The sequence below is a fragment of the Neodiprion pinetum genome, chromosome 7 (genome assembly GCF_021155775.2).
Source record: "Neodiprion pinetum isolate iyNeoPine1 chromosome 7, iyNeoPine1.2, whole genome shotgun sequence".
NCBI lineage: Eukaryota > Metazoa > Arthropoda > Insecta > Hymenoptera > Diprionidae > Neodiprion > Neodiprion pinetum.
In genome coordinates, this window is record NC_060238.1 from 16897734 (window position 1) to 16914913 (window position 17180).

At 36.4% G+C, this 17180-nt stretch overlaps 1 protein-coding gene across 8 annotated transcripts in view; it reads left to right on the forward strand.

The window, feature by feature from the left end:
- Positions 1 to 17180, forward strand: part of LOC124223993 (transcription factor Clamp) — an 88793-nt gene that overhangs the window by 23938 nt on the left and 47675 nt on the right. For 5 of the 8 annotated variants that reach the window (XR_006884400.2, XM_046636464.2, XM_046636468.2 and 2 more), the window contains one exon: positions 11998 to 12219. The exons of 2 other annotated variants lie outside the window; for them this stretch is intronic. Coding sequence is in view for 4 of the 6 variants with exons in the window: in XM_046636464.2 (XP_046492420.1) it covers positions 11998 to 12219 (222 nt within the window). In the remaining 2 variants the exon portion in view is untranslated. The remainder of the gene's footprint in view (positions 1 to 11997; positions 12220 to 17180) is intronic. One more of the 8 variants, XM_046636469.2, reaches the window with a different exon arrangement.

Consider the following 17180-nt stretch of genomic DNA (forward strand, 5'->3'; position numbering starts at 1 on the left):
TGGCGATTATCCGGAGGCACCTTGGTGCTGACCCCTCTTGTTTTAGCGGGTCAGATGTAAGGTTAGTTCCAGCACCGGTGTACTGAACCGACGCAGTGTGTTGTTCAATGAGCCTATATTAGATGCCAACATTACCTCAGCCTTGTTTTTGTCCAGTACAACCAAATACGGCGATGGGGGGGGGGGGGGGTCCACTTGACTATGAGCTGAATACATGCATACACGAGTAATACGCATATTCGTTACGCTATTGGCCTATGCCTTGTGGCTACTACACTTTAAATCTTTCAAGGGCACATTAAATCTACCGAACGGATTTCAATTAAATTTGGCATAGGGGTTATTACTTTATTTCCAGAAAAAATAAGGAAAAACTACCATGAAACCAAGTGGCACTATCTAAGTGCCACTGCCCCGCTTGGCAAGTCTTATATTCGAAAAGCCTGCAGAGGATGCGTAAAGTACTCTATTTTCGTATAGTGTAGTAAAACGACTTTCTTTGTAGTATGTGTCCCTTCGATTAACTCAATTGTACGCACTGTGTTATTGAGCATAAGTTACCTAATTCCAATCTTATCCGCTGTCAGAGGCACCTTTGTTGCGCCTCAAATGAATCTTTTTTTTCAGAGGTGTTGGAACAAATAGCATGCATCACAATGCGCGGTGAGCAATGTCTGACTCGTATAATCACACACTCGTCTTGGCGTAAGCTGCCTCCACACAAATACTTTTGTGATTACAGCGCTCGCCTTCGGCTCGTGCCGTCAACTTCATACCCGTATTTGTGATGAAGCTGAAGTTAGCAGGCAACCGCAGAGACTGGCTCAGGAAGGAATAGGGAGTTCGGGGTTCCGATGCTAACTTCAGCTTTATGCGTTTGTGCATAGCTCACTCTCAATTTAAGCGTTGATTAACTCCCCATACAGCAAGTTTTTGAATATTTCAAAACATTATTCTACGAAAAAGCTATGCTTCTGTAATGTTTAAATACATTTTTAAATGATTTTTACATTGGAATATTAAAATTTGCTGGAACACGTAAAACAATAGCATATTGTGTTACGAGTGCGGGAAGTAGGCGATTACCGATGATTATGAGGTTTGCAGTATGAAAAGGCGAGTGCTGCATTTACACGAATACGAGTACTGCAATCGCATGAATATTAGTTTGAACACACCATGAACCAAGGCGAGTGCTGTAATTGAACCATTCAAATATCACCCCTCCGCAAGTGTGACACGCTTTTTTCCAATATCTGTAAACAAAAGTTTAATTGAGGAGCAACTCAGGTGCCACTGGCAATGCATAAAATGATGGTTAATTAACGTACGCGCAATGAGTCTGCGTGAAATTAAATTTTCGAAAAATGCGCATGCTGCTAAGAAGCTCTAGTGTGTTAAATATAGCATTTCAACTGTGCGCATGCGTCTATATTGTTTTACTACACTGTTCAGAGATGGGGCGTTTCACAGAATTCGAAAATGGAATTACTCGAGCAGATTTTGGAAACAAAGATTTTTCAAATATACATGTTTTGTATGAATAACCAAAATATTTTCCTGCCCAGATAGAATACATGTGCCTCATACACTGTGAGTTTTTCCAAAAGCGGAACAATCCGTGTTCCGAAAGCAGGTAACCGGAGTTACAATTCGTGTACAAGTCGTGCACCGTAACCCGTCACGGCCATCCTTAACCTCAAAGATTACTTGACAAAATAACCTAAATATTAGGAAATGTAGAAAATAATGTAAAATCGAATTTTGTACAACCAACTGAGACAATAATTAAGTAATTGAGAGTAGGACTGTCATCAAATTCAGTTATTCATTGCGATAATGAGTTAACAAGGCTTCCTGTTGACGATTTTAAAATTGAACGAGTCGCAGTTTTACATTCCTACGACGCTAAAGTCGATCGTGACTACGTCAGAGAGTGCAAAACTTTAAATTGAAGTTCGCAGTAGATTATCCTCGGTCCGATAGGACAATGTGTTTCGGAGTGTTTGTGAGAAATGACAATCCTGGGTTTCAAATGGCTGCGGAGCAAGTCTAAAGGCATCAATGAGGCCGAGACTGTTTCGCAGCCCTACAACTGCGACGTCAATCTTTGTGCTCTTGGATGAATCTTTGCTTCCTCAACGACTCTTGGCTATTATGAAAGTCGTGTGAGAGTGCAAAGACTTTGATCTTGAGAATTGACGAAATATTAGTGAATTGTGTGATCGTGTGGGAACTTGGGAAAATTGGAGTGTGTGACAAAAATAATTACAGGTATTCGATGGACATTAAATCATAGTCAGGTTTTACTTGTAATGACTCTATTACTAAAAATAAAAAATATTCTGAATAGTGCAAGACGTACAGTAATATTCATTAATGCCATACACTTGTGGCTACCTTGTATACGGTCAGAAACAAAATGCGAGTTCGATTCTATATGAGTTATGTGACAATGACTAGCGATGCAGCTGACGACGTGAGGAAATGGAATGCATTGTTACATAATTCATATAGAATCGAAGTCGCATTTTGTTTCGGACCGAAAATAAGTCAGCCGGAAAATTACGGTATTCGTGCATTTTACTGTACAATATGTACATACAATATGTTGTATGTATTGTATGTACATTACAATATGTACATACTCAACGACGTCTATCATAAACCCTTCACTCTATAAAGTAAGTAATGCTATCAAATTCAAATGTAACCGTTACCAAGTGATTTAGAGATTATTAGTACCATATCATCGCGCGCTGTCGCCGGTGTTCTTTGTTCACATTTTTTGCTACCACAAAAAATTCATCATTCGTAAATAAATAATCCTTTAGGGAGATAATTCGTCGATGCTGGTCAAAGTGTGATATTGTTGATATTGATTTACGATGTTTCGGCCGGGCCCCACCGACCATCTTCAGACTACAAAATTTTTTTTATAAATGTTTAGAAGGATATTCTTATTTGTTTTGACTAGCTTGTTTAGAAACTATATCGCTGGACAATAGTTCCTTATATGCGTTGGCATAAAGCCATTTAAATTAATATAAAATATATACAAAAACAACGTGTCAAAGTGACAATTTTAAGGTTTTGTGCACTAGAAATCCATTGGAATTAATTAAAAATGCATAATATAAGATAGAATTACAAATGAGGAAGTTTGAAACATACGTCACAGATGAAAAGGTTAAATTAAAATAAGATCGAACAGTTTTTAACGGATTACTCACAAAATTTGATTTGAAAAAAATCGAACCGCTACGTGGACGTCTCGAACCACCATGACTAGGCTTCGTACTACATTTCAAAACACGAGATCATCAATTTCAATAGACTACTCAAGGACAAAGAAGATCTGGAATTGCAGAAGGAAATTAGCTCATACAAAAAACCGTAAAGTTTTGTTTCTTAAATACCGTCAATTAGGAATTATATCAAAATTTTTACAATTTAAAATAAATATTTGGACCATTTGTCGAAGGAAAAAATATTCACTAGAGCCTTACGCAATCTCCAACACAAATCGCTATCTCTTGAAATTAGGAACTATTATCGCCAAGAAAAATTTTTGACTAAAGAACTAAATAACAACATCTCAGCCTTTCTATCAACTAATTTTACCGATGTAAAATACAAAAGATTTAACCTCGACATTGAGAAAGCTGAAAAACTTTTCAAGGCAATTAAATCTGACAATATCAAAAAACTAAACAAATTAAAAATAAGACAAGCTCCAAAAGTGTGTTTTCCTGAGAAATGGCTAGTCAATCTATCAAACATTAATTTACCTGACGATATTAAGGAAACGTTATCTGTGGGTCCAAAACCTGGACTTACATATAAAAATGAAGACTTACCTGTAGATAATATTATAAGTAGCGTCGAATTAGCTCTCATTACTAAAGATGGAATCACGAAAGATAAAGTTAGATCTAACATCACGAGACTCATTGGTAACAGGATTAATGAAAAAAGTCGTGAATTAGAGAATCAAAAAATTGCCAAAGTAAAACAAACTAAAGAGTTTCTTAAAAAACATGATAATCTAGTGATTACAAACGCAGATAAAGGCAATATAATAGTTCTTACGAACAAAGATGACTACAACGAAAAATGTCCAGGTATCCTCAATGATACAACAACGTATAAACTTATCTCTTGTGATCCCACCAACAAGGTACAAAAACAAGTCAACGATCAGATAAACCTATGGCAACAAAAAAAAATAATTCACAGATTCTAATATTGCTAAAAATCTCAAAATTTACAATGCTCTTCCTCGAAAAATGTATTTTCAACCTAAAATTCACAAAATCAATGTACCTCGCAGACCAATTGTTTCTAATGTCAACTCACCTACTTACAAAATGTCAAAATTTTGTTCTAGTGTTCTGTCCAACATTATTGGGAAATCAAAGTATTATATTAATGACACATGGTCCGTCATAGAAAAAATTAAAAATACATCTATACCTAAAGACCATATACTGATATTCCTACGTGTAAAATCACTATTTACTAACATTCCAACGAAACTAGCAATAGCTATAATTAGTAAAAATTGGTCAAATTTAAAATCACATATCAACAAAAAAGAGTTCCTGGAAGCCACTAAACTGTGCCTAAACTCATGTTATTTTGTTTATCAAGATAATTTTTACCAACAGATACATATATGGCGTTGCAATGGGTTCGCCCATTAGCCCAGTCGTCGAAAACTCTCTGTCCGTCACAAACATAAAGCCATTCTATGGCCAACGATTTCTACATTGGAGGTTATGCCGAACTTCACTTTCGACCCCTGATATCTCGAAATCTGTCCATTATTACACTTTGTGCCCAAGGAGACTTTTGATCAGGAGCTCGAATAGAATAACATATATCAATTTCAGAAAATTTCACCAAGGGCCACTTCCCATAAGAAACGTGCGGGGTCCTTTAGTATTAGAACACGTTGAACAAAAAATTATTGCACAGCTTCCCTTCAGTCTTCCTTTTTACCATCGCTACGTAGATGACATTATAACATGTATAGATAAAGATAATTTAAACACCATGGTAAAAAAATTCAACAATTTTCATACTCGCCTAAATAAAGTAATTCTATACTGCCACCATAAACCAACTTGGTCTGGAAGGTACATTAACTACCTTTCTGAACATCCAATTAAATATAAAAAATCAGTGGCTTTGTATGATCGCTGTCTTGAAATATCATATCCTCACTTCCGACAAAAAAATTTAAAACTTGTCGATAGAACTTTAACAATCAATGGTTATCCTTTAAATTTCATTAATGAGATTAAAAAATACAGACTAGATCAAATGTATAACACTATTGACTTGAATAATGACATAACTAGTTCAAAAAAAGACAAAGATAAAATTATCACTTCAATTCCTTACGTTAAAGGCCTATCTAGCAAAATAAAAAAGCTTTTGAATCTGAGGGTATCAACGTTAGTTTTAAAACAAACAATACTACAAATATTCTGTTCTCTCACTTAAAATCCGTAACTCCAAACCTTGATAAAATTAATAAAATTTACAAAATAGAGTGTAACAAAAATTATATTGGACAATCGTCCCAACATTTAAAATATAGGATATCTGGCCATCTATCTAACATCAAATGCCACGGTATAGATAGATGTGCTCTAGCTTTATACATTTTGGAACATGGACATCAATATGATTTCATAAACACCACAACCTTAACTACTGAACCTCATTGGTATAAACGTAACATTAAGGAAATGATGTATATTTTTAAGAACAAAGATAATACTGTTAATAACCGCAGTGACATTCAGTACCTTAGCCATCTTTACTCAAATATCATGTAAACATTTTCAAAACTTGGCGCGTCATTAGTATGTAAATCAATATCAACGATTAAATCAATATCGACTATATAACCTATCCATCTATCCGCTAGAATCACTTCCGTCCAAAATGTCAATGCTACAGCACCTAGGCTGGGACTGGTTGTCATATTTTGTGAGTAATCCGTTAAAAACTGTTCGATCTTATTTTAATTTAACTTTTTCATCTGTAATCTATGTTTCGAACTTCCTAATATGTAATTCTGTCTTGTATTATGCATTTTTATTTAATTCCACTGGATTTCTAATGCACAAAACCTTAAAATTGTCACTTTGACACGTTGTTTTTGTATATATTTTATATTAATTTAAATGGCTTTATGCCAACGCATATAAGGAACTGTTGTCCATTAACATAATTTCTAAACAAACTAGTCAAAACAAATAAGAATGTCCTTCTATACATTTATAAAAAAAAATTTGTAGCCTGAAGACGGTCGGTGGGGCCTAGTCGAAACATCGTAAATCAATAAACAGTGTCACACTTTGACCAGCATTGACGAATTATCTCCCTATCTACTCCCCTGGTCACGAATCCATCACATAAACAATGTGTTGATTATTGAATAGTCGTGCATTACTTCCCTCTACTAAGTTATGAAAATCTCATGTCCAAATAAAACTTTTCACCAGCGTAAATTTTTTTCGTATTTCTCTAATGCAAGACATCCCACGCAATAATCTTCTGAAAATTTCGTAACATTCACTATGCTCTACCTGCCATGGTTGCATTTGGATCGCGCAGCACTTAGCATCTTAATTATCGATGATACTAATTTCTTCCTTCCCTTGTACAAACTGTTACGCATATACAAAGTGTCACTGCATTGACAGCCAAGTCCAAGAAAAAATAGTAACCAACCTGCCCGTCCAATTGGCGCGCGAATAAAATGTCAATAATGCTTCGAGATTTCGAGTTTTCGACTTCAATAGAACCTAGCTCTTTCAAGGTGGATCCCAAATAAACGTCTAACATGCTGTCTGTGCGACAGGAAGTTTTCTGTAAATAAACGACCAGTGTGAAGTTGTCTTCCAAATTTCGAAATATTATATTTGTGGTTTTGCTATCGATTGCACATCATTTGCACATGTATGCATAGACAAAACTTTCGCTTGCACCAGTACGTATTTCTCAAAATTTTCAAATAAAGTTTTGGGGGGCTAACTTTACGATAGCCCTCTAAGTTTCGAATTTTTCTTTTGCTATCGTGTGCACATCGTTTGCATTTGTTTGCACAACCAAAATTCCATATCATCATCTTCAACACTTAGTAGTTATCCAGAAATGGTACATTTGATTTCGTTTCAATTTTAGAGGTAGTGTCGCACTGACCGGGACTCTTGTTCGTGTATATTTCATAAAATAAACTGTCATGTAATTTCGGAGATACGATATATTGTCTATGCAGGGTGAGTTAGTATAAACTCTGAAAATACGAGGATCTTAGTTGATCAATGGTTACCGTCAAAAATGTAAAAAGATTAAGGGAGCTTTCCAGTGTGAAATTTTCAAAAAATCGATTTTTTTTTTTTTGCTTTATCGAATAGTATACACTCTTCCGAATATTCCCTGAAATTTTCATGCCGGAATTCAGATTATTTTGGTTACTGTACAGCATTTTTTGGAAGAAGGCAACGGAGCGCTACAGCTGCCGCGTCGGCCGTCTGCCCGTGCGACCGTTATTTCTATTGTCTCGTTCCTACCTGCACGTACATGAACTTGGCTCACCAATTGTCGAAAATGTGAATTCGGACTATTGCATAATTTGCCGTTAATTAGCCGTAAATTAGTCGCGCGACTTATTTTTTTGTCGCACTCAATTTTCAAAAAAAAAGCATATGGCGTGCTAAATTCTTGAAAATCAATCAATCACTGTGTGTGGCAACTAGCCCCAAAGCACGTATTCTGCGGCAAGCAGATAGTAGAAATCGCTACGCAGTGTGCTGTGTGCACCTTCAATGAAGGTTACGACCCAATTTTAAAAATTTTGGAGACGATGGGATGCACGATAGGGCCAAGCGCCGCAGATTTCGCCGCTAAGTACAAGAATGCGCGCATCACCCAAGCAAACCGCCGGGCGTCCCTGGATAGCAAAGAGGCGAGGACAGCTCGTCGGACTGAACAATCCATTGAGCACGATCTTTTCGAAGAAGCAGAAGGGATATTGTATGGACCTGGCATCGCTGATTGACCGTAAGTAAACGATTTACCTAAAATTTCCTCACTTGAAACTTTGAACGCGTTTTTCTCGAAACAGCATTTTTCAAAACGGTGTCCAACTTGGAGGGCAGAGTTTTAAAGCTATCGAGTTGAATTTTTTACACAATATTCTTAACGTCATTGTTTATCGTGCTATGGAAGCTTTTTTTTTTTTGACATCTTCCTATTTTTTTGTAAAAAAAACTGCAAAAAAAAATGCGAAAATCGATACTTTTTGTTCAAACCGGCGCCATTTTTGCAAAAAAAAAAAAAAAGGAAAAAGCCTCCATAGCACGAAAGCCAATTATATACCGATCAATAATCTTTTTGTGTTTTTTGTTTCAGATCAAAATTGTGACCCCCAACGTGGACACCACATCCAAGTGCATTTTCTGCAACAATTGTTTCATCATTTTTATAGATATTAATTAATAAATAAATCGATCTTTAAAAAATTGTTTTGTATTCTTCAATATCCAATTAATATACAAAAAAAAAACCAGACCGATTAGATTATTTTTTCTTTAAAAAAAAAAATCGCGAAAAACAGCGATTTTTCGGGCTGTCACACTGGAAAGCTCCCTTAAAACCTAGATGGGTTACTACACTTCTCGCAAAAATTAAGGGAACAACAAAATTTTCGAAATTTTTTGGTGATTTTCAACAGGCTGTATTTCAGTGAAAAATGGTCGTACAAGAAATAAAAAAACCAAGCTTTTGAAGCTTGAAGACTCTAGTTTTTGAATTTATTGGTTAAAAATTTTTCAAAGCACTATTAGCCATGCAATCCTTGGATAAAGCACGAAGAAAAAATTTTCAAAATTTTTGACATTTTTCTTTTCGCTCTACGGGCATGGGAAAATTTTTTCGAGCTAAACTAATGCATAGGTCGCATAGCCTGTTTATTCAGCTTCAAGATGCTTTTTTTTAAACCTCGATACGACCATTTGTCTTCGAGATATCGAACTTTGAATGCCAAAGGATCCTTTTTCACTCAACTGCCGATATCTCTGGAACTACTGGTCGCACAGCGAGCCGAAGGGCAGTTTCTTTTTCTGCAGAAAATTTCCTACAAAAATCTGTCAAGGTTGATGTCAAAAAAATTTTTTTTCCACCGGTAACGTTAACGTGAAAAAACAGCAAAAAAATGCCATTTTGCCTTTTTTTGGATAATCGACTGTATCTTCGTCAATATTGGGGGGAAAGCTTAGGTTAGAAGAAAATTTTACAGCCTAATGTACCCCAAAGGTCCCCCTAAATCGGTAGATCGATCGGTTCAGCGGTCTTCCTGGACCGATTGATTGAAATTTTGAAAAAATTAAGGGAACAAGGTTTTTGTTTCTTAATTTTGAAAATTTTTTCTTCGCGCTTTATCCAAGGATTGCATGGCTAATAGTGCTTTGAAAAATTTTTAATCAAAAAATTCAAAAACTAGAGTCTTCAAGCTTTGAAAGCTTTGTTTTTTTATTTCTTGTACGACCATTTTTCACTGAAATACAGCCTGTTGAAAATCACCTAAAAATTTCGAAAACTTTGTTGTTCCCTTAATTTTTGCGAGAAGTATATATTAAACCTTGAAAAAAAAACCGGAAATATATTTTCTTTAATTTTATAAATGTCGAATGTCGAAATAAAAAAACGCGAAGATGCACTAAGGTAAAGTACAGAAAACCAAAACATTTAGAATTGCCAGAATTCTACTATATTCTTATTAATTCTGACGAGGCTATATTTATTCTTTCTATACTTTGACCTTCCAACATTTTTACTGTTTTACATTTAGTCTTTCTGCATTTTCAAAATTCTACGAAATAGATCATTGCGGTTGTATCTTCGAGATTTTGATCTTGTGACTTTTTTGTTTTCTAATATTTCCACATCCTACCTCCACCCCCGCCCCCCAGCAAATCAAACGGTGAATAGGGCTAATGTTCACGAATTTGTCGATACACTCCTTTGATAGTAATGATACAAATAAATAATACTGAAAGGTATCGAATTTGTTATCAAACATCACTTGCTCAAAATGCTCACTAGTTTCTTAAAGAACTTGTGACACAACTTTTGTTTGAGATGAAACACCTTTCAGTTGTTATTTTCGGAAATCGTGAACATTAGTATCTGAATACTTCGTGTTATGGTTGGGGGCATTTGAGTAGTCATATGCCGCCAATGTTGAATCATCAAAACTTCGCTCCTATATTCATATTGTCGGTTGTACCACTTTGATTTGTTATTGTACCTTAGTCCAAAATAATTACAAGGTTTTTCTAAATTTCGAAATTTAAACTTTCTCAATTTTAACGATATTGAACATCGGGAAACGACAGTGTATTCGGAATTACTTGTACTTGTTTGTACAACTTTGATTTCTGATTGTACCTCAATCTAAAAAAAAATTACCCGGCTTTTCAATATTTGAAAATACCATTTTTGTCAGTCTACGACGTATTTTAAATGACGAGATGAAACTAAATTCAAAGCGTTTATACTCACGTGTACCACTTTTATTTAAGTTATTTAAATTTTTTCTTGTACCGTCATAATACCCAAGTTTTTCAAAGAAACAAAAAAAATTTAAGCTACAGGTTTGGGCACTGTGACTAATCGTAAAGCAAAGATAAATTTGGGTTACGAAACGATTTTCAAACTTATAAATTTTCATTAACCAATTCATGTTATCAGTCGTTTCACAGTAATTTTATTCAATAAAAAAATTTTTAATACTCCAAAACCATAAAGTTTGACCAATTTCAGTGCAGTATACACAGGAACAGTGACTCACGCACTGCTAATTTTTCGGCCGAGCCGATTACGTTGGTAATGAAGTCAGCCCGCAGCGCTATCGCTGACCGGTCGTAAAACAGGCACGATCTTCATAAACATAACCTAACAATACAAAATTCAAATGGGTTTGCGGTCAGCCGGTGGTGGCGCTGCAAGCTGACTCCACTGACAAAGTAATCGACCAGGGAAAGAATTAGCTGTTTCAGAATCCGTGTTGACATGTATGTGTACGTAGATGAGTACGTTCTTAAATGGCGAATGAAACGAGAATGTAATGAGTACGAGACAATACTTAAACTTGAACTCACAACTTTGTTACTTTGCCGAAACAGCCAGTTTGCTTCAAACTGTGTACAATCTCGAAACCGTTAAACTGATTAATTTTGGGCTTTCTCAAATAAACTTACAACACTCTTCTGTACAAAAACGTTCGGTTTTATTCTTAAATCGCTTATCGAGCCCAGTCGATTGTGAATTTAGATTCGACTTAATATTTAAGCTGCAAGATTTGTGACCCTTGCTTCAACTCTAGCCCCGTTTAAACTCGGAGTGCAAATCTAAGCAGTGACAGTCACGGCGCTGTGAACTAAAAATGTTGAGTGTCCGTCGCTAATGTCACGTATAAATGTTTACCTGACGTTCAGCTGGTCAGGCTCAAGCAATGGCAAAGTTGAAGTTCTTGACAATAATTTTCAACAAACTAACTTTCCAGACTTGAAACTTTTTCAAGTTGAAAAATCTTCAAGTTTACGACAGCAGCCTTTACAAACAAATTAAATAACGTTACGAATCTTAATCTCCTAAGCATTGTGGGTGTATACCAATGCCACTGGGCAATTACTACCAATTTCCTCTTATACCGGGAGTTTTCGGCGAAGGGTCCCGATGCAAATAATCTCTCGCCGGTAGATAGGTTACCGAAGTTAGATCTGATATACTCGCATACTTATAACGTGTAAGATACTTCAGTTGCCTATCTGCCGGTGCAAAATCGTTTACGTCAGGACCCTTCACGGAAAACTCTCAGTGTAAGCTATTATTTATTTTTCAATAATCTCATGCTCATTGATTTCATACTTTATGTTTACACATAAATTGAATATTTTAAATGGGATTGTGCAGCATCTAATAAAAAAGGACCCGCTCCTGGTCGAATCAGCCGAAGAGCAACGTCATCTGCACCAACAGGAACACAGGTATCAACGAAGTCTGATTAAAATTCCAAATCATCAAACTCAACAAATAGGACAACCAGTCAAGTGTTCTATGTTTACGCAGACCGAACAAACTAATAGCTTCACACAAACAGAGCAGAGCGGTTCCAGCTACAACGATCAGCGACAGGTAATATACTTTCGCTGACTATGACATTGTTTGTTTTACAATTGTTTCATGCTGATCACATTAGTCATCAGTGTCAGAGATGAGGAATCTTGTAAGCAATATTTACAACACAAGTCTTCGAGCCCACAACATACACGGACATGGCAAATACGGGGGGGGGTAAAGTGTGCCCATTTTTGATTGGCCGCTTACGTGCGCAATCTCAGTGTTATAAAAATAAGTCGCCTAACCTATGAAAGTTACAATTCCAAGCGAGGATAAATAGAATATACAAGTTGTCTGTGGACTCGTTTATACAGTACTGCGCATGATCAATAAGCGGGCCAGTTGAAAGTAGGTACGTTTCGTCACCCTTGCCGGAATGGCTTTATACCACTCCTCACGAATCATACGAATTTAGACTCTGTCCTGGTATTTTCTATATTCATGGTTTGAGGCGCTCTTACTGCAGCATACCCTCTCCACCTAGAATAGACACCCTTATAGAAAAAAAATACCCGAGAAGGTAAATTTACAATCTTATATTGAAGCCAACGATATTGTAATTCATTTTACGTCTAAAGATAGTTAAAATGACGTACTGTGGTTTAAAGCAACACGTTGTGAGTGTAAAAAATACACAAAATTATACATGCGTGATATGCTTTTAATGTTCCATATCATGCAGTACCGATTCATGCAACATTACTGTTCCATTATCCGATATTTTGCTAATTAGAATTAGGCCCGATGCCAATTGATTCGGATGATCGATGTTTAGTTGTATTCTACCTATGTATACCGTATTCACGGAGAGAACGACACACCATCGCGCAGGTCGGTGGAGTGGAGGTCGAGTGGGAGAAGAGAAGCGCGGTACTCTGCGCCGTACGCTAAATTATCGTATGTAAGGAACTCAGTATACATTTTAAATTGTGTACATTGAAATCGATAAAATAATTTGAACATTGCGTGGTACTTATTTTACAAATATATTTCTTTACCACTATACAATGACCTTTTTTCCTCGATGACTACTGTTCAAACCTTCGAAATGTCGCGTTAGAATTTGTCTACGCAGCTCTCCTGCTGGCTGTAGCCAGGTGCTAGCCAGAAATTGGGACGTTCGGGGAGTATTGTTCTCTCCGTGAACGCAGTATATTATGATCTATCATATATTTTGTCCTCTAGTATAAAACAGGTGAAACAACGTCATGTAGCGAATTACACGTCGTAAGTTGACCAGCAAAGCAATGGAATTTTGCACACATTTTTAGTACTATGAAGTCGAAAGATAAACAGTATTTTCTTGACCGTCAGATCGTACATCATTGCAATTAACAGCGGATTTTGGAGCCTTATTCTGAAATTTTATGACCAGTGTTACAGTAAAATGGTGACAGAGTTCAATGTTTTCGGGTTGAGTAATATTTTGACCCCGATTTTTACATGACATAACCTCTATAATCTGAAAACGAACCAAGCAAATAAAGACATATGTGTTGAACCAACTCATCAGTTTATTCTACGGACTGATGAGAAATCGTTTATAGGATAAGGTCATTACTGAATTCTGACATTCTAGAACATGCACAGGGTGAAAAATTTGAAGTTGTAGCTATGGAAAATTTTATAGCGGTCATCTAAAAAAGTTCGATCATGTTTGCAAAAACATTTTGTTATCCGACGAATAATGATAATGTTTTTCAGTACTCCCTGAGATATCCATAGTATACCTGCGGCAACCTTATAGAGTTGCCTTCCTCAAAAATATTTGTGGTCAATTTTGAAGTGTTCTACAGAAACCATTGAAACAAATTAAGCTCATAGTTCTCAGTCGATACACAGCTCCGATCCAATGTCCGTATGTTAGAATGTATAATATATGTAGAAATTCGTGACCTTTGCTGATTTAAGTAATCGGGATAATTCGTCGCGTTAGGTCATTTCAGAATTAATTTATTCAAACGACGCTTCGGTAGAGCTACAGCCTACCGAAGAGTATGTATAATATTGTATAATGTGCGTCCGGTCTTGTATCTACCTCACTGCTCGATCTGAGACAATACAATGGTAATGTTTGAGTCAGTCGCTGGTCCACTTCAACAGGACTTTAAAAAGATGTTCTTTATAATATTATTTACACTACAATTGAATTTTTTCAAGCATATTATAATGTATACGATTGTTCATGAAAACTTCAGCAATGGTACAACACAATCCGAACTTACTCTGAAATATTTCTTTTGCAGAACTTGTAGCTCATCAACGATAATTGTAATTTGTCAAGATTTGTTTCTACGTAAAAAAAATTTCATTACCATGAAAAGGGAAGAGTCAGTCAGTCTGACAAACTTCTGCGATGATCTCGAAAACGGCTAGATGAAAAATCTGAAACTGACAGGATTTGGCAACCAAATGAAAAAGTATCATCAATCGGGACCTGGCCTAGTTCGTGTAATAGAACAGTAATGTTAGGTGACACGATTTTCAGCATTAAAAAATATCCGAAAAAATATGTTATACTATATATCAACTATATATTCAACTGAGTTTTCCTGGAGTCAAATTAAACTACTGGTATGAATGAGTATGCGAGGCCACTAATCCGCTGACAGGCAAATCAAGCTTGAACACGTTTGACCAAACGCTTAGTTTGCAACATTGTAATTGCGCGCGGTCTTTCGACGTGCATATAAATTTCAGAATTTCGTGCCGCCGCGCCGTTCAAATAGATACATATGTACCATGTAATAAAACAGCAAAAACGCACGCGCAATAAAAAAAAATATAAATAAATAAACCTGAAGTTCGAATAATAGAGGGTTCTCGTTTTGTTCCATATTTTACACTTACCAACAATCAAGAAAAACAAAAAACGGTTACCTCAAAAACAAAACGTAATTGATGCGAATGACCCGCGGTCCTATTCAGAGGTGCAGCTGGCGGTCTGGTCTTTTCGTGTCTGACCTATACGCTCATTGCGCAAATCGTGTGGCGCGGCCCTTGTGACTAAATTGCAAACTTAGCAGATGCTCGAGGTCTCGAGGTTCGTTAGCTCGTGAATCCCGAATCCTCAGTGTTATTTATTAAAATCGCTAAAAAATTCGAAAATCATGCCTGCAAGAAACCATTAAACCGGCCTTGCAGTCACAGGCAGTTAATATCGTGCGATCTCCGTTAAGCTAAAAAAAATTGATTATTTTTCCTACCATACCTCAAAATGCAACGCACTGTACATAAAAAAAATATAAAGTACTTTATTACTTTGAAACCACAAACAAAATCACCAAAAAAAACTTATCTTATTAATGAAGAATAACATTATGCTATTGCTATAGTATTAATAGCATACATCATGCTTCTTTGTAATCCAAAGAATAAACATTCATTCATTAGTGCAACAGGCAAATCGAATTGTGATACATCTAGAACCTACGTTTAAAATACGTATTCCTTTAGAATCCGTATTTTTGCTGTACATTCTTATCCATCCCGTATATTTGTTTAAACAAGTTTGAATGTTTATACAAATACACGATTAACTGTAAAAATTCATTATTTAGTTTTGTTTACATCAAATCTTAATATAATACAATTTTGGTTCCATTATAAATATCTTTACTTTTACGTCGTACGTGGAATTATTTACCCTAGTTTGCGGTATCACTTTTCCGTTAACGACTCGTTGACCATCTGAATTTATGATTTCTTGTATGTTTGTGACGTGGTAACTCTCAAATAGTTTTTTGCCTATATTTACTTGAAAAATTTCGTGAAGATATTATGCCAGACACATAATCTGGCATACAGATCCAGAATGATAGCCTCATTCATTTCATTATTTAGTCGATCTACTTACCTTTCCATATGGATTTTCCACGAAAAAAATCAAGATCGATACTTTGAAAACTACATTATACGTAAGTCAAGCTCACTTTCGTAATACCATTCGTAATTTGATTGAATAATCATACCAGAGCCTATTACATAACCGAAAATCCCAGTCAGCTGCGCATCTAAACGTTGTCGCCATTCGCCCGAGAGACGGCGCAACGGTCGACGAATTACGGTAGTTTAGATTACGCAGTGAGCGTATTGGTAGTGGGAAGTAATTTCCAAGAATCATATTCCCTTCACCGCCATCGAGCGGCCCTATTCGGAGGGAACACTGTACACAATATTTGCAAAAGTCATAAAAACTAATTTGGCATTAGCCAAAAATTTTTGAGATATTTGGTTCACAAAATGGTTTTTTTGCTTTTTTGTCACGTTTACAATCGCGAAGAACTGATCATTCAGTTTATTCTAAAAATGTTGATGTGCTTTTAGTATATAACTTATCCAGATTACATTGTCAATGCCACTTTAAGGTTAGGCTAAATTAACTCGGCCCCTTCAGCCTGCGATTTCGACAGCCAGTCTGACATACCAATGCTCATGACAGGAAGTAAGAGAGTAGGAGACAAAACTCAAGCCTGTGTGTCAGCAAAAATTGGGACCATTTTTGGCGCAGAGTTAGTAGTACCGATTTCCTCCACTCATCGCATTCGTGTTCTCCGGTTATTCGAAATATTTAAACCAGGCCAGCCCCCTGGCACTGGCCTGCTTTTCCTATACGATAAATGCAAACGCATTTTGTGTCAGAATCTGAAGTTCTTGAAATCGCCACCAGCAGCGCTGGCTGTTCTGTGTGAATCTTCGATATAAAGCGAGGAGCGAGGCAGGTCAACATGACCTCGGCCACCCCTTAAACCATGGAGACTAGAGTAAAGGAGTGGACACAGCGTGCTTCAGAAATGTACACGAAATCCCGGCCTGGACAGAAAGCTCTGGACAGATTGATTACCAACATCGGTGGAAATTAAATGTTTGGTGTGGGATCGTCAACGGATATCTTGTAGGGCCATATTACTTCGAGGGACCGGTGACCGGGCAAAGATATCTCAACTTTTTGCAGAACGCATTACCAGAGCTTTTGG